Raw genomic sequence first — 25,881 nt, forward strand, 5'->3', positions numbered from 1 at the left:
GCATTTGCTAAATAGTACATGATATGCTATTCTCTTGAAAAGGGCATTGCATTCAAAATTCTTCCTTTTGTATATTTCTAGTTTCTAGATTTTCACATTTTTTACTCTAGAAATAGGAACTAAAACTCAAGCGAGTCAAAAAACATCTATTCTGCATATACTTCTAAAATTCCTGTTTTAAGGCTGTGGATGAGATCTGGAGGCTTCTTTATTGAATGGAAGATTATACTACAGCTTAAATGAAGCAGTTCACTTTTGGCCACATACACAAATACGTGATTTGACAAAAATGTGTCCTTCACTACTCTTTTACAATACTCTCCAGATTTTCCTAATGAGCAAAGCATACAGATTGACTTTTCATCAAAATAGGTAAGAATACACTTCGTATCTGTCACTTTGCAGAGCAGCTGCATGGAAGAACTCTTTAAAGATCTCTTGCTTGGCCCTTTACATTTGGGAGTAAATCCGCTGAGAAAAACTCAATAGTAGCTTAAGGGATTCAAGAGTTCTTTTCTTTCTTTCTTTCCCTCTTTTTTCCTTTCTTTCTTTTTTCTTTCTTTCTCTCTTCCTTTCTTTCTTTTTCTTTCTTTTTCAATAATTTGCTTTCTAGTTAGTCACAAGCTTTTCTATTCTAAGCCAAAATTGTCATCAGCTTCAATTACACTATGATAGAGTTCTAAAAGCCTTGATCCAGAAAAATGCCAAAGATTTTTTCCTTAGCGTATTAAACCACAGTACAGCCAGCTCAGTAAGATGCAATCATGTGTGTACCTTTAACCATGTAACTATCTCACTGATTCTAATACTTCATACTCATTTCAGTTGTCTCCATGAATACCCAGGTAATGAAAGACAACTCTCCAAATGCTTTGCTAGACTAATGCCCATTTTGATTCCTTGAAGTCAGCGGGAGGAGTCTGGACTGTGTTGCTTTTTGGATAGTCTGTATGGTTATCCTCCTTAAGGCCATGACACTTCCTAGTTAATGAATTCTGGTTTTGTAAAATGTAGCAATATTCATAACACATTTTTCTTTCATAAATGAAGTCACTGAGAATCTCAGAGAGGAAAAATAAACTTTGCTTAGAAATGTATCAGGGAGTGAAGAAAACGTAATAAAACTTAAGCAGAGGAGCTAAAAATTTAGACTTTACCAGATAAAGTAATATGGCCTTCAAATCTACAAATCATCAAGAACCCCTCACATCTTAACTGACAATGACTTAATGTCCCCAATGTACTTGTAAGTACATCTCTCTTATCTTTGCGAAGCAATGTTTTCTGTACATTTTGATTTTTTTCTCTAATTTTGCTGGTCTTACTATTTCTGGAAAACAATTTCAAAAGCAAACCAAAGAGTTTATCAAACAATTTCTCGAAGATAAAATCTTTCCATTATAAAAGAGGGAAATTTAATGCCTGTATTTTCGAGGATATAAATTGGTAATAATCTAGTAAACTGATCCTTGCTCTCAGATTACTGCATCAACCTGCTTTTGCTAGTCTTTGGGTGTGACATCATTGCAAAGAGGAATATCACCTAAGCAACCCTATAATGCTAAAAAGCTTATAGCTGAAATGTGTAGAAGGAAACAGATGGGGCAGTATCTGGAAATTTTATTTGTCAGATATCGTCCATCTGTTTCTCTCCCTGTCTGCATGTTTTGCAGTAATATCCATTTTTAGGAAGGCAAGTCAATATAATTCTACAGAATTGGTTTAATCTTCTGTTTTATTATTATTATTTAATTTTTATTTTTTACAATTCATTAGTGGCTGGCAGGGAAACATAAAACCCACACTGACAATTCAGCCAAACAATCCTCATCTCCATTCCATGAGAGGCAAAGTTATACTTCAGGGAAGAATTAGTAGATGTTAACTCTTCTTATTAATCAGCTCTAACAATTTTGGCAGTTCCTCACATGCAACAGACCTCCTAAATAAGTGAATGATAGAGACTATTTTTAAATGCATTCTAAAACTGAAAGGATTATGTGTCATTTCAGAGTAAGTTCTAGTTTTTTTGTAATGAGTAGCTATGAAAATCAGTAAGTCTTTTTTGGCAGGTATCCAATTCTCTGAAAATAGAGCCACAAAATGCTTTGCAACAGGTATATTATTTATGGAGAGTATATAAAGGCTTTGGTTGTAAAAATTAATTATGGGCTGAGCAATTCTATTTGCTTTCTGCTTCTCATTCTTAGCTAAACATAATCTAACATAATGTCGCTACTATTGCTCTCCAAATTGTTTCTTTCTCACAGGACCAAAATTAAAACAAAAGCCACTTAAAATAGCAGCATAGTCAGAAAGGACAATGGCTTAAAAGGAAGTTATTAGAAGTCAAGACAAGAAATGAGTGGTGCTTACAAATGGCACACAGAATCCAGTATCAGGCAAGACCATGACTCCTGTCTGTTCCTTATGCATAAGTACCAATAGCGAGCTATTAATAGATGAGCATTTAGCTTTGTAAGAGTTAATAAAAAATAATGGCAGTAGGTGGGTTGGGTGCATGAGATTCATAGTCTGACTAATTGCAGGGGTGGTGAGCAAGGCAAAATGGAGGGTTTGAAACAAAAGAAGCTCCATTCTGAAATGAGCTCCATCCTGATACCCTTTGTGGCTCATCAGACTGTAACAACTCTGCTCTTGGATGCAGTGACCGCTATTGTTGTCATCCTTCTCTTCACAGCCTGTCCTGTCAAATTATCATGTCTACCCTCTCTTTATTACCTAGGCCCAGGTCTATCCTACTCTGCCCCTGTTCTTTTGATTATTTTTCCTTTCTTTCCCCCTTTAATTTTACAGGATTACTTCCTAACCTGCAGTTATCTGCATCTGTTAGCATATCAGCCTTTAAACTGACAATACCCAGTGACCCCGGCAACAGAGGGTCTCACAAGAATGGCTTTCTGTCAGTGTTATATTCTTCCTTTTCTTCATATCTCCTTTGTCTACTTTGATCTTGAATTCTGTTCCCTGCTTTGATATTGATTCCTAGTCACACATCTCATTTCTTTATCCCTTGTCTTTCTTTATCTCGTCTTTTGGCAGCCCCTTCCCTAATACCTGCTTTGGATGAACACAACCCTAGCATGAGGACATCTCTGGTTCCTCCTGACCTGGGTCCAAATCACAGACCGTGCCTCACCTTGCCCCTAAAATGGGTTAATTCTTTGATTGTTATGATTCACACATTTCAACTCATCCTAAGTGCTGTATCTGATTATTCTCTCTATCCTTTAAACCTCTTTTTCATGTTTATTTGCCTTATCCTTTGATTACAGTCCTCTTAAGAACATAGGACAGGGTTGCACAGGTCATCAAATCCATTCCTCCTGCCTTTTGCAGGCAAGTTTTTCATGGAATTACTTTCATAAATCTGCCAAGCTCCACTTTTAAATCAATTAAATTTTCTCCCTCTGCTCTCCTAACAGAAGGCTGTTTCCACACCTAGTGATTAGAAACCATCTTCCAGTTTTCCAGCCTATACTGATTTGTATCTTGCTTATGCTCATTTCCTTTTGTGACAATTCCATCCATTAACATCCCTGATATGCTTAGAACTGTCTCACGTCCTATTTTGCTGGTTAAACAAAACAAATCAAACTCTTCTAATCTATGTGTCTCAGATAAGCTCTCCATTCCCCAGAGGCCTCTGCTCTGTTTATAATTCCCTATGATATCCTAGGTGGGATGCAACAGTACAACAGTATTAATTTTCATATCTTCACTGGAAATATTTTATCTGATCCTAGGCCTTATGTATCCTAGGCACTATGTGCTTATTTTATAGCTGCATCACTCTGGTGACTCAAAAATGCCTTCTGACTCACTGACTTCCAGCCAGGAGTTTTGGGTTATATTGTCTATTGTTAATTCTCGTAAGAAACTGTTACTGTTAGTCCTTATGTGCATGACTCTGGATCTTGTAGATGTAATTTTCTATACTTCGGTCATCAAGAATAAAAATTGTATAAATTCACAATGTATATACGTATACATAAATGTATAAATTTGTAACATATATGTTGGTCTTCCTCAATCTTATTTTATCAGCAAAACTCATCAAAAAACCCTCTAATTTTTATGCAAAGGTCATGAAAATATTAAGTGATATTGGATTCTAGATGCGTCCTTACCTGATTCTACTCACATTCTTCTTTCAACCCAGCAGTTCACACCTCAGTACACACTATCATTATTGCCCCTTTAGCCAGTGCTATAGCTAAAAAGCTTCATATCTATCTCCATTTTGTCCAGCTTGTCATGGCCCTGAGTGCACCTACAGGCTCTGCAGCCTCTCTTCCCCTCTCCTATGGGTTTGGCTGTCTGTGCTCAAGGCCACCTCTGACCTGGCACAGCCATGTAACCTTGTGTCAGGCAGTGGTGACACATTTGATCAGTGAGAAAGAGCTTGGAGAAACTGGTTGGTGCCTCTCAGCATTTAAGGAGTGGATGCTGCATTTAAACTCAAGCCCTCGCCTTCAGTCTCTGCCTGCGCTTTGCATGTCTGTGCCTCGCTTTGCACCTCACTGATTCTGACGCTGATTTACAGACTTGACTTCCTGGCTTGACCTCAGATTTGTCTCCTCACTATGAACCTGCCTGGAGATCTGGACTCTTGGCGGATCCTGGTTATCATCACCAGACCTGCTCTTCCTGCATTCAGGTGCTGCGGGATCAAGCCCTGTTGGTGAGGCCACTGCTTGGTGGCTTCATCTTCCAACTTGCCTCCCCTTTCGGAGCAGCCCCCTCTTGCTGCTTCTTGACACAGCTCGGCATTTTATAGTATGAATTATTTCCCGTGGTTCAGATGTGAAAAATGTCGTTGATTTAATAAGCCAGTAGGTTATCCTGGCATATCTTGCTTCTGTGTGTCCCCAAACTTTTAAACTTTACAGCTCTGGTGTACAGTTACAGAGATGTCAGTGTTGGCTCTGACTGGTGATTAGGTACCTGGGTGTGACAACAGTGCAGCTGGACTGAAAGTAGGCTGAGCTTTTACAACGCCATCTCACATTAAAGACCATACAGGCTCAACAGCAGGAAAAGCCAATTCGAAGAAAAGATCAGGTAGATAACATAAGTTGGGTTTAATATTGGTGTAATATTGATATTTGGGGAAGTAGGGACCCCTACAACCAATCTGCTGTTGATCTTAATAATTCATGAGTCATGGAGATATTTTGCAGATACCTAAAAAGAGGAAAACATACTGGGACAGGCACTGAAAAAATACTAGCTTTTGTTTCCAAGACTGACAGCAGCCTGAGAAACTGCAAAGGCAAGAAAGGCTGGTACACAGAAAAAACCAGCACTGACAAGAGTGAGTTTGACTCATCTTTGGATATAAATAAAAAGGTTGTTAAGATAGTTTTGAACATAAAGTCAAAACTCTAACCCACTTCAGCCCCGGTAAGCGATGAATCCATATCTGAGCCTACTACCTAAGATCTGATGAGACCTTCTTTACATAAAGCAGCAGAGGATCCCGCCTTCAGGTCTCGCTTTCAGTTTCTACAATCTCCTTCTGGAGTACTACCTCAAACTCATGTGTCGCACTTGCAGCTCTCAGAGCCCTGGAAAGAATTTCTCCAGCTGGGGGAGTACGCAACTCATGCTTTTATGCAGCAGCTGCCACTACACTTGGCCTAATTCAACCAGTAAATGTGCTTTTAGAATCAAACCGGCGTAGATGTAGTCAAATCCCTACCTATAAAACTGGCACTGAATTCTCCAAGTTACAGGCGTATACTTGGGGTGAAGTGATTTTACTTTATTTATTGCACTTAACAATTCACTAGCTTATTCCTCTTGTATATATGCACAATTGCTTGCAGTCAAAATTTTTGCATGAAAGGAATTGCAGAAAGAGAAGCATCCAGAGGAAATTAGCAACTGTACTGCTTGTATGGAAACACTTTACAGACTAAATAGTGACAGTGAAAAAAATGTGGATAGTGTCATAAACACCGTCTCCCTCTCTGTCCCTCGCTGCATGTATACTTCCACAACAAAGCAAATAGTTGACAACATGAAAACCATCAAGATGAACCCTGAACTTGGGTTTCCCAGTAAGAAGTGCAGAAGGCCACTACCTCATCTCTTGGCATGAGGACTGGCATATTTTTTCCGTTGACTTACGAGTGCCAAATGGCTGAGCTGTGTAAGAGCATTATTGTCGCCGCCCTGTACTGGGGGACCAGTTTCTAGAAGGCCACGGATGGGTGATGGGTGATGGGTGTCCTGTAACAGGAATCCCAGCAGTAGAGCCCAGGCCATTCGGGGTGAAACCTCAGAAGTGAGCAGTCACTGTGAAGAGAAAGAAAGAATGGGTCTGCTCAGGGCGGGATGACAGTGAGAGAAACAAGCAGGCTGTGTTGCTGGATGTAACAGCCTATTATACGCAAAATGCCTTGTTCCCTGAATTGGGGTTTGGAGTAACAGACAAATTTACCAACAGAAAAGGCTGTGGTTTGAGAGCTAAAACAGACAATGTATCAAACTCAGGCTTGTGCATACTTATCCCTAACGTTGCTCAGTGTTGACTTCAGCGAGTAAAGATGTGTTTGTGCGCATACATACTGAAGTACTTATGTCGGGAAATACATATAATTGCATGTGAAATACAAAGAACGTTCAGTCTGGAGCGCTGTGGTTCGGGATCTGTAAAGATGCAGGGGTGACCACAGTCAGAAACGGGCTGCTAGCGCGATCTTATTTTTGTGCCTTTGTGCAGATACACGGTAAATTCAGCCCAGCTCTCTTTTTCTAACAATTTATTGTGTACTTTTTCGGGATGCTTATACGCAGGTTGGAAGCCTTGCTGTTCACTTCCTTCCATTATCAAAAACAGGTTTTATTGACTTTTTTGAAGTAATTTTTTTTCTTTAGGAAAACTACACAATAGATTTTAATCAGCATTTTATTTTAATGCAACATTAATTTTTTCTTTATGCAGTAATATGGATTTTTTGCTGTCATATGCGGCCAGCGCTGACATTCTACTCCCAGACACAGCAGTAAAAATGTATCTGACGTATTTGCAATTCTAGTTTTCTGAATGCCTACCCAGAAAGCTTTTTTTTTTCCCACAGTACAGGTATTTTTATATCTCTCAGATAACTTGATAAATGTTTCGGTTTTGAATGGTTAGAAAATTTCCAGGAAGGCTCCGCGTCGTTTTCTGATCCGCAGGATCTGACGCCCGCGAGCGCAGGGTGCCGGTGGCAGGCGGCACTCCGGCGGCCGCGGGAGCGGCCGTTACGGCGGGTGCCGTGACCGTTAGGAGGGCACGTGCCGGCCTCCTCGCGCGGCGCTTCGTGCGACTGGCGCCGAGAGGCAGGCGTTTGCTCTCCCGGCGCCACCTGGCCGCTCCCGAAACGCCGGGCCTCGGCGGCTTCCCGGTGCGCGCCCGGCCGCGGTAAGCGCCGCGGGGAGCCTGCGGCAGCTTCTGTCCCCGCCGTCGGCCCTAGCTTCCGGCTTTACTCCCCCCGTGCGCCCACTGGTCCCTCTCGCTATCGCGCCTCGCCTGCCCTCGGAGACGCGGCCCGGGGCGGCGGGGCGGAGAGTGGCGGGGCGGGGGCGGGGGGGGCAGGGGTGTGTCCTGCTCCCTGCCCGGGGCACCGGGGTCTCCTCTCCTCTCTCGGGCGGCGGCGGCTCACTCGCCTGGCTGGCCCGCGGCGGGACGAGCCACCAGCTCGGCTGCCCAGGAGCCATGGCACGGGAAAGTTTGCCGCTCCTCCTGCTCCTGGCGGCGCTCGGCAGCCGAGGCCAGCCACCGCCGCCGCAAAGAGGTACAGGGGAGCGGGGAGCCCGTGCCTCACTCGCCCCGGCCGGGGCCGCGGTGGACGTAGAGGGGGAGGCGACATTGCCACAGGCTCGGGAGTCTTTGTGGGGACGGCAGGGCCGGGGGGACAGGGACCGAGCGTGACAAGTAACGCCCAGCCTGTAGAGGGGACTCGGCGGGGGAGCGCTGCCGGGGCACAGCCGCTGGTACCTCTGCCGGGCCGAGGAGGGCTTCTGTGGCGCCGGGAGCGCAGCACGTCCTCGGGGCCGCGGGCTCCCACCCCGCCGAGCGGCGGCCGCCGCGCTGGCGCGCCCGCGTAACGCCCGCGCTGCCGCCGCCCCGCCCCGGGGCAGGGCCGGCCGGCTCCGCGGGCGCTGCTGCCGGGGTCCTGGCGGGGTACCTGGCGGGGAGCTGGTCTGCGCCCCCCGTTACACTCTGTCTCCCACTCGTTCTTCCCCGTTAACTCTCACACACGCTTTTATTAAGAGGCAAAGTCACGGATCAGAGCATAGCAGATGAGCTGCATTGTGACTGAACACGGAGGGTCAAATCATACTTACTATTATTATAGTTTAGGGACGGCTGGACGACATGTCGTGGTCCCCGAAGCGTCACATAGTCTTTGCAAGCTAATCTGTTGGCAGCCCTCTCCCCGTGTTGTGCCCATCTCTTGGCATCATGCGATTAGAGGAAGCTTGGTAGGCTGTATTGAAACAAATGCGGGCTGCTTGGGCTGCTTTTACTTAAGGTGACAATATTTGATGCGCTTATCCAGTAACAAAGCTTTTCTCGGTGTTGAAAACTAACCACGACTGGAATGGCAATAGCATCAATTGTATCCTGCACGACTAGTCAATGTGTTACACAGACAATCATCTTTTATTAGACAGTGTTTAGGTGTGTTGACACTAAGGGTTTTTTTGTTTGTTTGCTTTTTCAATTAGTGTTATGTGGAAAGATCAAAAAGAGTGATGTACAGATACGTGAGAAAGAAACTTTGTTAAATTTATCAGCTCTCCTAGGAAATCCTTAAAACCATTCTTCAGCTCACAGTATTCCTTCTGGTGCCTGCATTTGCTGCCCTTTACATTTTTAGCCTTGCTAAAAAGAATTCGGTAAGCAGATACCATGGGTGTGTTAAAATAAAACTAATTAAAGCCACTGGAATAACAGCTAGCTTCTGTTTGACCATGATGTCACACTATAGGCTGAACACTTTGGATCAGGAATTTTTAGGGTTTAGGGTTTACTTTGGAAAACATGATGCACTGTCATGTCATGAAAAAAGTGTCTCAAGCAGGCGGCTCCTTATACTAATTTTACCGTGTGGGGATAAACAATGGTTGATCACGTATCTATGTACATAAAAACTCATCCAGAATTAGACTGTGTTTAGATGATGACTTATTGGTAAACATTGAAGACTGAGATTTTAAAAGTAGAGCATTTAAGATACAGTACATAATGCATTTTCCTCTTGCTTTTTTTTTTCTTTTTCTTTTTTCCCCTGCCAGCTAATTCATTTTTCATCTAGAAAGATACTGATTTGGCATTTCTTTTAGTATTCTCTCTCTCTCACTCACATGCACACACAGAGATACTTTTGGAGAACGTCCTTTTCTTTATGCAGTATCTTGTTTTTTTTAACCTCTGCAGTGAAGGGATATGATCATTATTTTCCTTTTAAATGAGAAGTGGGTGTCTTGGGCGTTCATCTGCTGCATCGTTGGTATTATGTTATAACTGAGTTCTGGTAATTCTGTGAGGAGCACTAGGATTTTAATTAAATGTTAATAACGTGATGATGGGACCTTCTAAACCTCACAGTTGAATTCACGTCCCGGCCTGCCAAATTTTTAAGCCATTTACTATCTTCTAAATTTCCTTCTAAGATATGTTACAGCTGCTAGGAGGTGCTAGCACTATGTAGATACCACTGTGTAGCCCGGGCAAAGAGGTAATGAACTCCTCTCTAATGCAAAACGTTTGAAAAGTCTGACTTCACTGAAGTCCTGGGAGATTTTTAACATGTACAAGAATGTTACTAGAACCATGGTTTATACCTTTAGACTTACGACTTTTGTTTTTCTACTTAATAGTTATTTGGTAATAACCGTAACGCTAGATGGTAAGTATTGCTCTCTAATTGTTAGCACCAGTCGGATGTCTGTGGAGAAAATTATGTAACAAAGCTGCAATGCTTTGAAAAACAGTATTTGAGACATCACAATGAATTCCCATGGTGTTTTTTAGAACAGAACAGTTCAAGAACATTTTGCACCTCAAAGATGAGAACAGTCTGTAATTCTGTTCTTCTTTTTTTGTTTTGGTTGTTTTTTTTAAAATTGTTTTTTTATTTTTAAGTTGGTAGAAGATTTACTGTGGTCAGAAACCTGGAGTTAATTTGAAGTTTTTTTTTTTTCCAGCTACACATGTTATTTGTTCTTCTGTTTGAACACTAAGTAGTCATGTAGAATTTCTCATAAAATGGAAGAAACAGAACCAGAAGCACATGTGCATTCTATAACAGTGTTTCTTAAGGGTACGCGTAACTTGCAGTTAAGGCAAACTTACTGAAGTGCTATATAATGTTCCTTTTGAATCTTGAACCTTGGTTCATCCTCTTTCCTGTGGAATGTGAGAGAAACAAAATAGTAGTAGTTTAGAAAGGAATAGAAAATTTGCTTTTGATGTTGAAGAATTCTTCCTTTTATTAAAAAGTCTAAGTATCTATATGGGAGAGAACTGAGGCTATGTATCTGTGAAAGCTGTGAATAGTAGGGACAGGGCTAAGGAACATACACTGCACAGTAACTTGATCTGTGGTGTCAGCTGCTGGCAACAGTGGAGATAACTCATGGAGTACAGGTGCTTCTTAGCATCTCACAAATTGGAAGTGTAAGTTGACTCCAAGAGCTGACGTATATAGGACCTTATAAAGTCAAAGTGCAATTTCTCGCTTGGAAGAGAAATGAGGGATGAACGTCAACCTAGTGTTAGAAGAATTTGAGTGGTGCCAGTCTGTTAGGCAACGGATGGTGGCAGGTTGGTCAATATTTTTAAGTCTGTCTGTAGGTGTAGGTTTTTTAAAGGAGTTTTCAGAGTTTAATTCAAAACTGCTCTCTCTCTGTTATCTCATGGAAGTGAGGAGTTACAAGATTCCTTCCCACATACATGTGCATATTGTACACTGTACTCTGAAAAGTCAAGAGAGATAATGGGACATAATTTTAATATTTCACCTATTAAGATTGAAGAATGTTGTGTGAACTTAAATCCTCTGTTTCTGGAGACAAAAAAACAGATGCTTTGTTAATGTAATCTAATAAAGCAAAAGTCAAGTCTCATTTCTTTATAGGGACCTCTTTGGAGTAAGGTCAGTTTTCAAGAATGACCAACCCTCCCCCCAGCTGTAATCTTGATATAGAGAGCATTTCCATCATAGTTGATGGCATTTAACCACTTAAAACATTCTGCTGACTTTATTTGGAGAATGGTGCTTGTAAATGATTTAGTTGGTATTGGAAAGAATAATGTTGATAAATTTCCATTCTACTTTCCTGATAGAACAAGGCTTAGGTGCTTGCTCTGTTTATCAGCTTGTTCTCACCTAAATAAATTTTGAAGCTGTTGTCCAATATCAACCAAATTTGAAAGCAATGTAGAAATCTTTAAGATAATCACCTGAAAATCAATGGCTATTTGGGAGAAAGAGCCCCAAAGTACTTTCTTTTCTGCGAGAGGAAAGGTAGAATTTAGCCATTATCTAAACCATTCAGTCTGGTTAGTCAACATATGTGGGGCTCTGGCTTCAAGAATGTGAAGGAGAATATGTCTGTTGTGGAGGATGGGGGGTCTTACAATCTGTAAAATTCTGTGTATGTTTTTAAAAAAAGTTCTTTAATCCAATTTCAGGATTTTATAACAGGTAACAAGCCTTGTTCACTGAAGGTATACTGCAGTATAGTACATTCTATGTATACCCTTTTTACATTCATTCTATATGCTACTAAATGTTTTTGCAGATAAACTTTTGATGATCTGGAAATTAGGATTTTTGTTCCTTTTTTTTTTTTTTTAAACATGTATGTATACAGGACAGATATTGATCAGTTCTAGAAACTCTCTTAGGAGTACTTAGTGCTGCCTGATCAATAGGGATTAACCAGACCCAAAATTTTGGGAGATGCTGCTCTCAGAAATATGTTGTGATTGCTCGTAACTTTTTACTTTAAAGTTATTGTCCATATTATTTTCTTATAGTTTAATAACTAGTTGAGAAAGTGAAAGCAGAGGGTATTAATATGTTTCAGGTTTAGAGTATGAGAAAGGAAAGAATAGTAATTAAAGGCCGACCTAAGATATTAGAAATAGGTAGAATTGCCCAGACTGACTGGAGACATGAATTTGTGTGTGTTTTTTGTGTACATGCTTTAACTTGAAATAACCACAGCTCAACAGAATGAGGTAGGTCTTGTACAAGAATGTGTGAATTTCTCCAAGCAACAAATAAAAACATAAGATGCACTTTATGTTTAAACCCCTTATTAATTTTTCCTCCTACAAGTTTTTTACAGGAGTCTTTCTTATGAGGCTTGAAATACTGAAGTCAGAACAGTGATTCTTTAACCTGTTCCAAAAATCCACTTTAAAATAATACAGCAAACAATCATTTTTAATTAATTCAGGCTGGAGGAAGGAATCCACCCACACATGTTCTAATTTCTTATCCAGCTACTTGGACTGACAGTTTTTGGAGATTATAGTATTTTGGAATAAGAGGCAGCATGAATTCCTGGTGCAGGGTTGCTTTTTTTGTTTTTTTTCCCCTTCTCCTTTTCTTTTTTTCTGAAGAGTCTGAAGTCCAGACTCCTTATATTTGTAGGTCAGGAATGGTAACAGGACACAAATACATGCAAATGTGAGCCAGTGTGTATACCTGATTACCTCCTTTTCTTTCCCAACTTTTCTCTTAGATAATAAGCCCTTAATTACTGGATATTTTTCTTCCTGAATGAGAGTTCTGTCTAGAATATCTGAGAGCTCATATGTCACACACTAACAACTTAGGCCACACTAACAATAGTACAGATGAAATCTTGCTTACAGGTGTAAAATACAGACACAAATGTTATGTTTGCTAAACTTTATATTGACTCTATCCATGTCTTTGAAACAGGAAAGGGAATTCCTTGATGTTTGCCAATAAAGCTAGTTCATGAACTGGCTCTTGCTGATGACTACATGTTATTCTCTTGTACCAGCTACTGTAGTTGATACCTGATTCCTAGTTCCCACTTTTCTGCAGTTTTGATGTTCTCAATCCGAAAATATAGATTAGGGAGGTACTGAAGAAAATGGCGATGATTTTTGGACCACTTCTGTACCATGGATAAGGTAGAGATTAGACCCTCCTTCTTTCTTTTTATTTTTTAGGATTTATTTTGATTAGAAAAATGGTAAGATTTCCAGAAAAAATTAACTTGAATTTGTTACTCTGAGAAATAACAAAGATCTCTCAGGATTCTTGCAAAACTCAAAACAAATAGCTGTTACTACGCTCAATTTTTTCAGCAGTTCAGCCTCCATTAGTTAAACCTTAGCATCACAAGGATTTTCCTAGGACTCTGCTCCCTGCCAGATTCCTCCAGCAGACATTATCTTTGAATCAGACCTTGTAATAACATTAGACTGTAAAGCAGCTGTAGCAGCATTATGCCAGGGAACTCTTGTGAAACCTCAGGAAGAATAATGAACATTCCCACAGAGTGGATTATCCAAATACCATTACAACGCCTTGTTCTGTCCCAACTGACATGTGTATCTACTACTCTCATCATTCATGGATTTAAGATGTAATAAAAAAGAAAATTACCAAAAAGTGAACAAAATAGGATTTAAAAAAATATTTTTATAGCTATATCTTTTTTTTTAATGGGAAATGACTATATTTTGTAATTCTTCACCTACCCCAATGAGTGGGGGCAGTCTTGAGGTCAGTTAGAAAGAATCAGAAGAATTCTTCATCAGAAAAGTTTGGAAAATGCCTCTAAACATACTGTATATTTCCCACTGCTATGGGAGAATGGAGCAAAGCTGGGGGTTGGCAATCAGGAACTTAGAGGTGTAAGAAAAAGAAATCAGAAGCACTGTTTTTCTCCACACTTCCAGTGAGAGTGAGAGTTGATTTAGGATTTAATTTGTTTTTCTACAAATACACCAGCTCCTCAGATGAGCGCTGAGAGTTTTAGATGCCACTTTCACTTGGGCTACCTTTAGGTTTTGGTGGAAGATGCTGAACATGGCAATGTGTTCCTCTGTTTATGTTAGCTGCTCAACAGTCTGCAGTCCTGTTCCACAGAAATATCTGGATAATCTCTATTATAGGGAAATGCATTATATATTGACTTTCCTGGAGTATATCCTGCACTGAGAATGCAGAACTACTGGTATACATTTGTTGCTGAATAACTTTTAGGCTGGGAGAAGGAATAAATAAATAGCATTATTTGTACATATTACGACGTTTCTAAATATGTATGATAAAATACTATGTTGCAGTGATAACTATTTTGTGCATTTTCTAAACCCATCTGGAATGGTAGGAAATATGAGTAGTCTGGAGTCCTCTGAAAGCCAGAGAGCTCCACGAAACAAGAAGAAATGCATATAGAATAACAGAAATAAAACATACAGGGCTTTTGAATTTGGTATTTGAAACCACCAGGAATAGAACATGTATGTTTGTGCAAATCCCAGAGCTGGTGATTTAAGTGTGTGCAAGCAGTTGCACATCTGATTTAGGTGTGTGAATTATGCATGTATTTTTTGTAGTGGCAACAAAAAGATGGTTGCAGAGCATCAAAAGTAGACTTCATGTGTTTAACCTTGAGCCATCATTGACAATAATGAATTTGTTAATATTAAAAATAAATTCTTTGTACCATTTCATCTCTGTGGATCATTTTTTAGTCACCTTTTACGACAATTGTGGGAAAACCTCAATTGTGAATATAAGAATTCCCATACACAGTACATGGCATAAACCAGAGTACGTTTCTCATTGGCTTTTGATTTTGGTATAATTGGAGAATATTTTCTATTAATCATTCCTTTTTAAAGAAGAATGAGCCCTCACACAAAAAGGTTTTCTTTACCATGGGAAAAAACCCCACACATTTAATTGAAAAACATATTTGTAATATGCACACTGAATTCTTCTCTTAAGCACAGTGTCTTTCTACAGCTGGACACAGCCTTCTAAATTAGTTCCATGGCATTAAGGTTGTGTGTTGTGTGGGTTTAGGGTCTATGTAAGTGTGCTTCTCCCTCCCAGTCACTTTTGGTATGCTTATATAGTAACTATGGCAAATATTTTCTAAATTCAGAGTAGGTGGGAAGCTTTTACATGCATACCGTATAATCGTTGATTATGCATGCAGCTTCAGTTTCCTCCCCCAGCTGCAGCTTTGACATGGAGGAAAAGGCAGTCATTTGCCAGCAAAATTAATAGTTAAATGCTTGTATCAACTTCATAGCTGGTTAACTAGAGGGGAAAATGCACTGAGCCCGCTTGCCATATTGGTACGAGTTATTTAAAAGTGACTTTGAAGCTCTTAGTTTAATTGGTGAAAGAACTTTTGTGACATAGAAAAGTGATGGGAAAAACAACAACAACAACAACAACAACAATCATCATCATCATCATCAAGAGCTTGAGTCAGTTCTTGGGGAAATTAGACACTGTCCCAGAAGAATAAACTGGAACTCAAGTTGTTACACTGAGTCATTTGTCTATTCATTGAGGATACACCTTATCCTTTGGTCAATATTGTTAGTCTCATTATTTCTCTTCTGACTGTCCTTCTTACATGATAATACCTAAAGGGATCAATGGATGCAGCTGTGTTGTAATGTATTGGTTCTTCATGATACTAACACATCTGTGACTGTTTGTACAGTACTTTGTTTCTACTTACAATATCTATTTGTCCCAAAATACCTATTTAACACTTCTGTGATTCAGAGGTGGTGATAGGTTCTTATGCAACTACTTGTTTTGCTGGTCTGCTTTTTGCCTTCACCTGTTGTCTTTCATCTTGATTAAGTCCTGTAATATAACTCAAAAAAATTACATGTATGCTTCTAGTAAGAGAGAGATCAGTGCTTGATTTAGTATGTTACTTTGGACAGAGAGTAAAACTGTGTGCGCAGTTCTTTGCACAGTGTTTCTATGTTTTTCATTATCTATACAAAATCTGTTTTTTATTTTAGTCATTTGTGGCTTTTAATTTGAACACATGGCTTACTGATACATGTACAGTTTGACAGTGCTTATCTTAAAAACATGGCTTGAGGAACATAAGGTACTTTTTGAGGGAAAAAGTTTTGTAGAGAAGGCTATTTATGTCTGTCTGTAAGAATGAAAATAAAAATAGTTAGATATTCTGTGAGATGACTGCTAATAAACCAAGCTTTTCGCTTCAGGAATTGACCTTTGCTGATATTAAGCCTTCTCTCTGTATTCCAGGCTCTTCAGGGTTAAAATAGAAGTGCCGTATACAGAAGGTGATATGGTGCTGGCTCACATGTATAAAGTAGTTCAAGAGAAAAATTGCGGTGATGAGCAAACTAATGAAAGATACACAGTAATTTCTGATTGTGTTTAGCATTATAGAGGACACAGACAGCTAATGCTCTTGGGGTTTTGATCTAAACAGCAGATACAGGAGGATAGAAATGCTGAGTTATTAAATTATCAGCTCTGGGTATAGGATTTGTTGTTGGCATGAAAATGTTTGTGGAATCAGCTTAGATATAGATTGGTTAAGGCTGATGAGTGGTATCAGCTCAGTAGCTCTAGGGGAAATAGGTATTTGCATCTGAGATTTATGGAAGGATGTAAAGAACTTGGTGTGAAAGTGCTGATAGAGTAATGACATTATATAACCGATTGTTGAACAGATTATATGAACAGCCTCATTAGAGGGGAAATGGAAGCTGGCAAATACAATGCTAATATTTAAAAAGGCCTCACACGGTTACCTTGTAACTATAGTTTTAGAATTGAACACATTTGTAGGCATGATAAAGAATAGAATTCGTAAATACATAGATAAATATGTTGTGTTGGCAAGAGCCAGGGTGGCTTTTGTATGTTATATGGATAAGCCTTCAAAGAATTTGTATTACACATACATACAATAAGGGCTATTATAGTAGACCTGGGTTTTCAGCAGAGCATTTGAGAATACGCCTGAGTATCTTAAACTGTGATATCATAGAAAAAAAGGAAAGAACTCCATTTATAGAAGAATTCACAAAGGTTTTGACAAGGCATATGCTTGGCTGGGATGGAATTAGTCTTGAATTGATAGATATGAACATGACTTATATCGGAAGCTCTTCAGTAACTTCTTGTAATACTAGTAGGGATCTGCAGAGCCTCTTTCCTTCAATTAATATGAGAAACTGCAACATTCAGTTAAACAAGGTGCAGGCAGTTTCTTATGGCTCAGTTATTAAAGATCCAGTAAGTAGCAAGTGTTCCGCCTTATCTAATTGTAAGCTGCTATGAGTCCTCAGGAATTCCAGTTGTACAGATCATTATTTATAGACCATCACTTTTCATGTGGATCTCTCCATCTCTATGGAAGATGGGATAATTTGTAGGCAGTCTGCTTCAAAAATGGTGAAATCTGTTCTAGCTCGAATGTAGACTCTGCTTTTAATCTTCTACCTCAGTTCTGTGCCTTTGTGAAACAAACCAGTTGCACATTTCTCATGCAGGAAATTCTCATTGTCTCACTTTTCCTTCATGTTAGTTGTAAATATTTTCATAGGAAGACTTATGCCTGGAAACATGAAGAATCACAGCACTGAAAATTCCACTGCACAGGCAGTTTGAATAAGTTAGGAAGAGTAAGGCTTAAACAGTTTTGATTTAAGTTGTTGCCCTAGCTTGTTGGTAAATGCAAAGTGAAAACAACCCCTACTATAACATGCATAATGTGGACTTTACTACCTCTCTTCTTCTGTTATTACCAGTCTTTATTTATGTTTATATGTTGCTGTTAGGACAACAGAGAGTTTTCTTCCCAGTAACTCTTGTATGGGCTATCAGTTTTGTGCAAAAGAAGCTGAGTAGTGTGTGCCTAAGATTACTTGACAGACCCCTAGGGTCAAATGTGACTGGAGGAGCATTTATACTGCTCAGGTGCGTGACTTTGAACATGGTGTGTGAAGGGCACTGTTTTACACTCTTCTTGTCCCATAGAATAGAGTTGTTTCTAGGAATTAGAAGGGATTTTGGCTGCATGGTATGAAAACAAACATTTCCAATTAGTTGAAAAACCAGTGATGAATTAATCAATTAATTGATCTAAGTATCTCTGTAATATAACATTTAGTTTCAAAGTGAGTCAAAATTATTAAGACAATCTAGAATGAGATGAAATTACTCTGCTCAATCTGTTTCATAAACTCGAGTAATTATTAAATTTCATGTTAAAAAGCCATTATATTCTGCACAGCGGACCTTTAAATCACTTTTGGAATTAGTTTAAAAATGTAGCATCTGTCTACAGTATGACAGTTCCTGTACGATTGCTTTCTAGACGTGAAACAAAACTTATGTATTCCCTGCTAAACCAAATCCAGAGAGAGTCCAAGGAAATAATTTTCTCTCATTCACTACCTGGTTTTCCTTTATGGCTGTTAGTTGAAATATCTGAGTAAAATACCTAATATCATGTGATGCGTACTCATTTTAGTGTGAAAGTTAGATTTGTTTGAAGTTACAGTGAAATTCTTACTGACTTCCTCGTGGCAAGAATTTCATTCCCAGTCCTTATAAAGGAAGCATACAACGCAGAACATTTTGTTCTGTCTTAAAGTTCTGCTGAACATATGTGTGTGTAAGCGGTTTATTTCTACAATGACTGGAAGAACAAGAGGAGCCAGAGGGTCCCAGAGCTGTCAGAATGAATAGTTAAACTGAAGCATTAGCTATAGTTGAAAACTAGGGAGTGAGTCGCAACAGAGAGCTATTAAGAAGCATTTAGTGTTGTTTCCTGTTTAAATGAGGAATGTCTCTATCTTTGTATTAGCTCCCTTGACTTTATGGTGGTACCTAAACAGTGAACAAAAACAATTAGCTTTTAAGGTAAACTAATTGTGGAAATGGCATGCAAGGGGAAGTTCTTTAAAATGACATATACAGATCCATAGTCATCTCTTTTGTTAGGAATTAAACTTTTCTCTGTCCAAGCTGAGATGTTTTCACTGTATCAGCTGGACTGAAGAAACAGCTGTTCTAAATCTGTGAGAATCAAAATATTGTCTGGCATGTCATCAGATGGTACTTCTAGAATCCCAGTCTTCTGTTTCATGAACGTTAATCATTCCTACATGCGCATTTTAAGAGTGTATGTATGTTTTATGAAAAACTTGACCAGTGGTAATTTCAAATAGGTATATAATTCTTTAAGTACAAATAATTCTTGTAATTTTTACCAGCGCAAAGAAACTTCAGCAAGGGATTCAGCCTTTATTGGATAAAGTGTCTTAAGAAGTAAGTTCAAGGTTTTAGGGGCTTATTCTAAACAAATTTAGATTCATTTTTATTAGCAAAGCTTATTGTATCTGGCATCTTATTTTAGATTTTAAGGTGGATTTAATCTGTAAGAGTGTATTTAGGCTTATTGGATCTAAAGATATTTTAAGATATGATGCTTCGCAGCCTTAGTTTCCACTAGGAAATATAATTAGCATGAAAAAAAATGAGTGTACTTGTTTTAAATCATTGACTTTTTTTTTAAATTAGCAAACACACACAAGCTGTTTTCTTCCTGAATATCTTTGCAGCTTTGTACTAGAACAAACCCTGAAACTTTAACCTGTTTTAACTCTGGTTATTAGTGGATGTTATGTCTTACTAAAATCTTCTTCCATATTCTTAACTCAATTTTTGTCCCCAGTGTGCTGTACTATACAATGGAGGACTTTGGTTTCATCACAATGTATGTCGCTCTACCTAAGATGCGACATATATAATGTTCAGAATTACTGCATATTACTAAGCTGCATTAAAATTCCAACTGAATTAATCTAGAACTTTCAGATTTGGGAACAGTTTTGAGTGAATCTGTATTTTTAATATTAGACTATGGATATAGGCCTGAGATACAGACCATGTAGTTTAAAGCAGACAGATTGGCTGCTAGGCATGGCCTAGCTGTGGCAATATAGACTGATTTACTGTAAGGAGAAGCAAATAAGGAGATGGTAGCTATTCTGATGTACTTTGCTTTTTTAAATAGTATATCTAAGAACATTCTAGACTAGAGACAGGTCATATTTCCCACCCTTGTAAGAAGCCTTTTGTCTTCCAATGTTGTTGTTATTCCTCCATCCCCTTTCTCTATGGAATGTCTCTGCATAACTTCCATTAAATGCAAATTACTTGTATCTATCTAGAATACATGTGTACTTGGAAGGTGAGCTAAGCTGTTCTTTCCACATTCATAAATGAAGCTTGTACACTGCTATTTAGATAAGTGCATTGTGCTTCTGATATAGTGGATGTATAATGGAATACTGAATTAATTTTATTATTCTATTAACATTATTAAATCTAGGAGATTCATGACTTCTGCCCACAGAAGAACTTATTCGTGGATCTGACAGTTTACTTGGTACAAGACCTGAAAGGAAAAGATGAGGTGCACACACCTTGAATAGGTTGTTCGTGGTTCAGCCCGATAAAAAAGGCTCAAGTGGATTATTTCAGTAGGCCAGAAACAGAAGTAGTGTTTCTCTTGGAAATATGTTATTGTCTGAGAAGAACATCCGTTTATGCTCCAACCTCTGTCTTCCTCAGAAAAAGTGTCCGGTTTTGGTTTTTTTGCAAAGGAGGAGGCACTTTTGTCTAGAATGTACTTTTGAAGAATAGCAACATTTCTGAAGACAGGTGCTCTCTGGTACTGGATGGTCGGTTGTTGCATTCAGTTATTTGAAATGTATACTGTGCGTTTATTTGTTTTCTTTAAAATCTGTAATTGATCTTCTTGAATCATATGACCCAAACAGAGAGAGGCTGGAGTCAGGTTTCCTTCCCAGGTATGATTATTCCAGCACAATATTCTAGGAAACTCTTCTGGCTGGTGCTTTTTAAGCAATGCGTGCCATCTTGTACAGATATGTATATTTCAAATATATCCTGGTATTGCAGTCTTTGTGAATATGGATGATTAGGCCCCCGCATATATCAGTTGACTAGAAAAATAGCAACATGGCAAGTACGTGTTTTTAAAATGTGATATTTGTGTTAAGGCTGCCCTCAGTGGTGTGGAGAGGATGGTGAAGCTGGCCGTAGAAAGTGCTGTGTAAATAGTTAGAGATATTGTCCTTAAGACTGCTACACTTTCAGTGTTCTTATTCTGCAAATGCTTACATGGACAGTATGGGATTTCTGAAAAATATCCAGTTATTGTTATTAGTGGAATGCTTTGTGTTTGCAGAGTCAGACCGTAGAAGAACAAGTAATGCATGAAGGATATAGAAGTTCAGTGGCCTTCTAAATCAGGTCACAGTATTTTTTTTTGTCTTTGCTAATAAACTCTTGCAAATTTGATATTTGAACAACATAAACAGGAAGTTATAAATTTAAATAAAGGTTAAAAAATAATGTCCTAGATTTGCATCTGGATTTTGTTACCAGTCTTAAGATGCTACCCAGAGCAACAGCATGCAGCATGGGAAATCTGATAATGTTGTGAATCTTTCAACCTTATGCATTTTAATCTGAGCGTCGTTTCCTGTAGTATTGCTGATATGCCAGATAAAACAAGGTCGGATCCAAAATCAACCTCTGTTATAAATGGATGCTCTCTGTTATCCCTATTTGTCCTGTAATCCATGATTAACTGTTCCCTATCACAAAGGGAAAAACATTATTGTATTCAGTTTTGTGTTTAGGCCTGCTTCCAAATGATAAGCAATTGCGGTTTACATGACTGTTTAGTTTGAGTGCAGTTAAGTATTATTTTATACTACATTTAAGTGTAGAAATACTTTTATTTAAAGCAGCATCTTCAGAGTAACTAACTGCTTTCATGTTTCTTCAATGGCAGTAAAACTTTTCACGATGATGATGAAATTACTGTGATTTGACTTCCTCAAAGTAAGCATTTTTTTTTCATTTAGTTGAAATGATGTACAATAGATACATTGTCTGTAGAATTAAACTCTAACAGCAAAATTTGGTATGAACAAATAAAATTATTTATTTTGCTGTCTCTGAGTGCTGAATAGAATTTGTGAATAAAAATACCAAAATCTGGTCCCTTCCCTTCCTTTTTTTCTGGCTGGGCAGACTTCCATCAAAAGTTTAGATGTGAATTCCAAAATCAACATTTCATTGCTACACTGAGAGCGCTTTGGTGTCTTTCTGCTCCAAAATATGTAGTTACACAATAGTCCCCCATCTCACTTAAGGATTTTCATATTTGTAAAGAATCAAGAAAGATTTGAGAAGAGTGCTGCTCGCTCTTATGCTGGAAGTGTCTTAACATTGTATTTTGCTAACAACTCAATAAGGTATTTCAGAAGCATAAGGAACATAACAGAAAGCTACCACAGAAACCTAAGCCACTGAGACATAAAGTGCTGGGGGAAGTATCTATACCAGTTAACGTTAGGCATGTAGCTTGATTAGGGAGATAATTCTTTGTCAGTCACTAATATAGTTATTTTGTTTCATACAGCACTTCAGAGTACAAGTCTGAGATGCTCTGATTTGTCTTCTGAAGGAGACTTGCTTTTACCTAAAGAGAGAGATTAACTGCCCCCAATTTAGGCACTTTACTTTCTTGTCCTGATACTGTTAGAAAAAAGGGCAGGTGATGAGGAAAGAACTAATACGAGTGAACAGTGGATTATATAATTAGTAATTGAGACCAATACTGTATAGATAGAAGGACAAAGAAAGAAAAGCAATGAAAAAAATACTGGTGAAGTTACAATATACCTCTCATATTGAAAGACTAGACTAGGCTAGTCTCCATGGCTGAAAAATCATTCTTTCTTTTGTTCTCTGGACCAAATTAATATTCAAGAATTCACAAGAGAACAGGTTGAGTAAGAAGAGGAAAAATATCTACTCCCTTCCTCTCCTCAGCTAGTTTAGAATTTGGGTCAGTGTCCTAGGAGATGGAAAACACGGATTTAAACCCTTCTGGGCAAATACGGATAAATTCTCTGTACTGAAGCTATTCAGTTGGTTTCAGCAATGTATTTCTGAAGCCTTATTAGATGTGGAAGAGTGACGAAATTCACAAATCATGTACTGCTGGGTGGAGGTGACAGTAACTGAAGTCTTAGAAAGTGAGCAACACTTGTAGTATTGCTAAGACTGAAGCTTAGCTGAACTGAAACAAGCCAGAAGCTGAGACCTACTTTTTAAAACTCAAATCTTGCTTTTTTTCTTTAGCGCTGTCATTTTTGAGTACTACAGGATGGCCATATTTTGTCTACAAGTATCTTGCTACAAGTACTGCAGGCAAACAAAGGCTTATACGGCATACGAAGTGATACAACTGAAGTTTTCAGTGGTAAAACTGGTAATAGCAACCAACTACCAATGTCTTCTGTAGCCCCTTTATTACACAGCTCTGTTCACTGAGAGTAAGAGAGACATGGTTTTAATTTGCTTTATAGCTCAGCTTTTCTGTAAAGAAATTGCATCAGTAAAATATTACTTGCAGCTGTAGTTACAGTTCAGTGATACTAGTTAAAGATTGCTATTATGAAAGGAGGGGGAAGCATATTTTTAGCTGTCATTTTGAAATGCATGTACATTGAATTCAGGAAATAAGTGTGATTGTGACTTTTTTTGTAAATACAAGGGGAGATAAGAACAGTGGAACAGTGTCAAAATGATAGGTTTCATCCTGTAATAATTTAATTTCATCTGATCTAGATAATGCAGACAATTCTGCATGCACATAAAGAAGTTGAGGTCTGTAAAACATTCCATACACTCTCGGGTTACAGTGTCAGGGAAGAGGGGATGAGAACATGGCAGCTTTGATATAGTGAGAACCATATGCCTAGGAATTCAGGATGGCAGAAAGAGAAGATTTTCAAACGTTGCTGTGGGAAGTTTATTGATTCATTTTTTCCCAACTACTTTAATTTCTCTCTTCCTGAAAAATAAATTAGCCCAAGAAATCAGAATCATATCTGGAACTTGGCTTCTGTATTTATAAGGCAAAGATAGTGCCTAATGCCAAGCGATGGTGTCTTAAAATTCATTGAGATTTTCTTTATTATTATTACTAGACCAGCCTTGAGACATCCAAATTTGCAAGAACTGGCATATAAACCAAATCTACTAGAACACGCATCACCAGTAGATAATTTTTCATGGCTATTCCCATGGTTTTTTTCCCTCCTATCCCAGTGGAATCTTTGCTTAATAGTTTTTTGGGGGGCAGGGAGAGTGTTTAAGATCTAATAGGTTCCTTGTAAAGACTCTGTGATTTTTAACAAGGGGTAGGTTGCCACATGTCATGAACTTTCTGGGGAAAAGCGGGAAAGGGTTCAGTTCTTTTCTCAAATCTCCAAGGGCACAGGATATGATCAGAATTTTTGGAAACCTGATTTTATGTTGTAAAATGGAAATGTTGTATACAGAAAGAAAAAAAAGATTGCATTTGTGTAGAATGACAAAACCCGAGTCTTGTTGTGAAAGGAGCAGCTGTGATGTCCATTACCTTCAGAGAATAGGTGTGGTTCATGCTTACTACCACACTAGATTTGTATAGTTTTATTTGAAAGAAACTTGGCTATCTTGTCACTGAACTTCAATAAACAAAATGTAATGTAGCTATTTTCCTTTGAGATTTTCGTGTACTTTCTATCTAAAGCTGAGCCAACAGAAGATTCTTTGCCTCAGTAGCATCAGACATGACAAACAACTGTTATTGGGAAGTCCGCTTATCCTTTTGAGTATATGAATTGCAGTTATGCAGGAGCTGGAGGTCAATGTTGAGATTATGACCACTGTGGAGGGTTCTTTGGGTACATGTGGCCAGTGGGCTAGCACAATTTAATGCCTTTTCAGCACGCTTAAATTTTTGGCATGTAGAGATTTGAGAAAGGGCTTGAGAACTGGGAGAGGCAGGGTTTGTGGAGCCTTTCCTTAAACTCTTTGCAGCATGTGGAACATACAGAAAGTTACTTGATGATCAGAGGATTCTATGAACGTTTTTAAGTAATGTCATTATGGTCAGATGAACTCTAGATACTTGTTTTTTTAAAGCCTTTTATTAGAATTTAATCCTTTTTAATTGGGTGAAAGAGCCACAGTAAAGATTATTTTTTAAAAAAATCTAGACCCTAGTGGGTGTAATGAGCAATTGTGGACACTTGCTTTACTATTTGCACTCCGAAGAGTTTGGATGCTGTTTCAAAATTTTGGAGGCCTACTGAGTTTCTGGATCCAACCTTCTGATGTGGTCTCTTTTCTTGAATGAGGGAAGTCTTTGCTTACATATAAGTTTAGTTAGGCTCAGAATTTTGAAGCAGGTATGGTTTTCTTTTGCAGAGAAGAAAGACTCAGGCTTAGATGCAACAGTAATGGCCTTGGAGTCCTCCAAGCACTGCTTCACTAATGCTGTTTTGGTGTTTGGCATGAAGGAAATAACAGGTGCAGACACACAGTCTGTGTATCTGTGCGTTGTGCTCACATTGAAAGTCACAAACTCAGTGATTTTTCTTTAATCCTTTGACTTGTGTTTTAATTTCTAAAAAGCTGTGTAGATTTTGGCCTTGCAACTTATTTCTTATAATAAAATATGAAAAGCAAATGCTGGTTGCATCTTTTTATATTGCTGTAATTTTCTGTCTCTTTTTTGCTATGGTGCTCTTCTCCCCTCTTCTACTATCTGAATTTAACTAGAAAATTATTTGGTATATAAATCCTGTATTATATATTCAAAGATGAGGTATGGGAAACCCTAAATCTTACTTTAAGCCCAGAATGTTCACCAGACGGATATTTCATTCCTTGAAAACCA

At 38.6% G+C, this 25,881-nt stretch overlaps 1 protein-coding gene across 1 annotated transcript in view; it reads left to right on the plus strand.

Annotated features, from left to right (window-relative positions):
• The first annotated feature begins 7,729 nt into the window (after positions 1 to 7,729).
• Positions 7,730 to 25,881, plus strand: part of LAMA2 (laminin subunit alpha 2) — a 397,684-nt gene continuing 379,532 nt past the window's right edge. Inside the window, exon 1 of the mRNA XM_075144626.1 lies at positions 7,730 to 7,808. Within this exon, the coding sequence (XP_075000727.1) occupies positions 7,730 to 7,808 (79 nt within the window). The remainder of the gene's footprint in view (positions 7,809 to 25,881) is intronic.

This window comes from Calonectris borealis, chromosome 3 (assembly GCF_964195595.1).
Source record: "Calonectris borealis chromosome 3, bCalBor7.hap1.2, whole genome shotgun sequence".
Taxonomy (NCBI): Eukaryota; Metazoa; Chordata; class Aves; order Procellariiformes; family Procellariidae; genus Calonectris; species Calonectris borealis.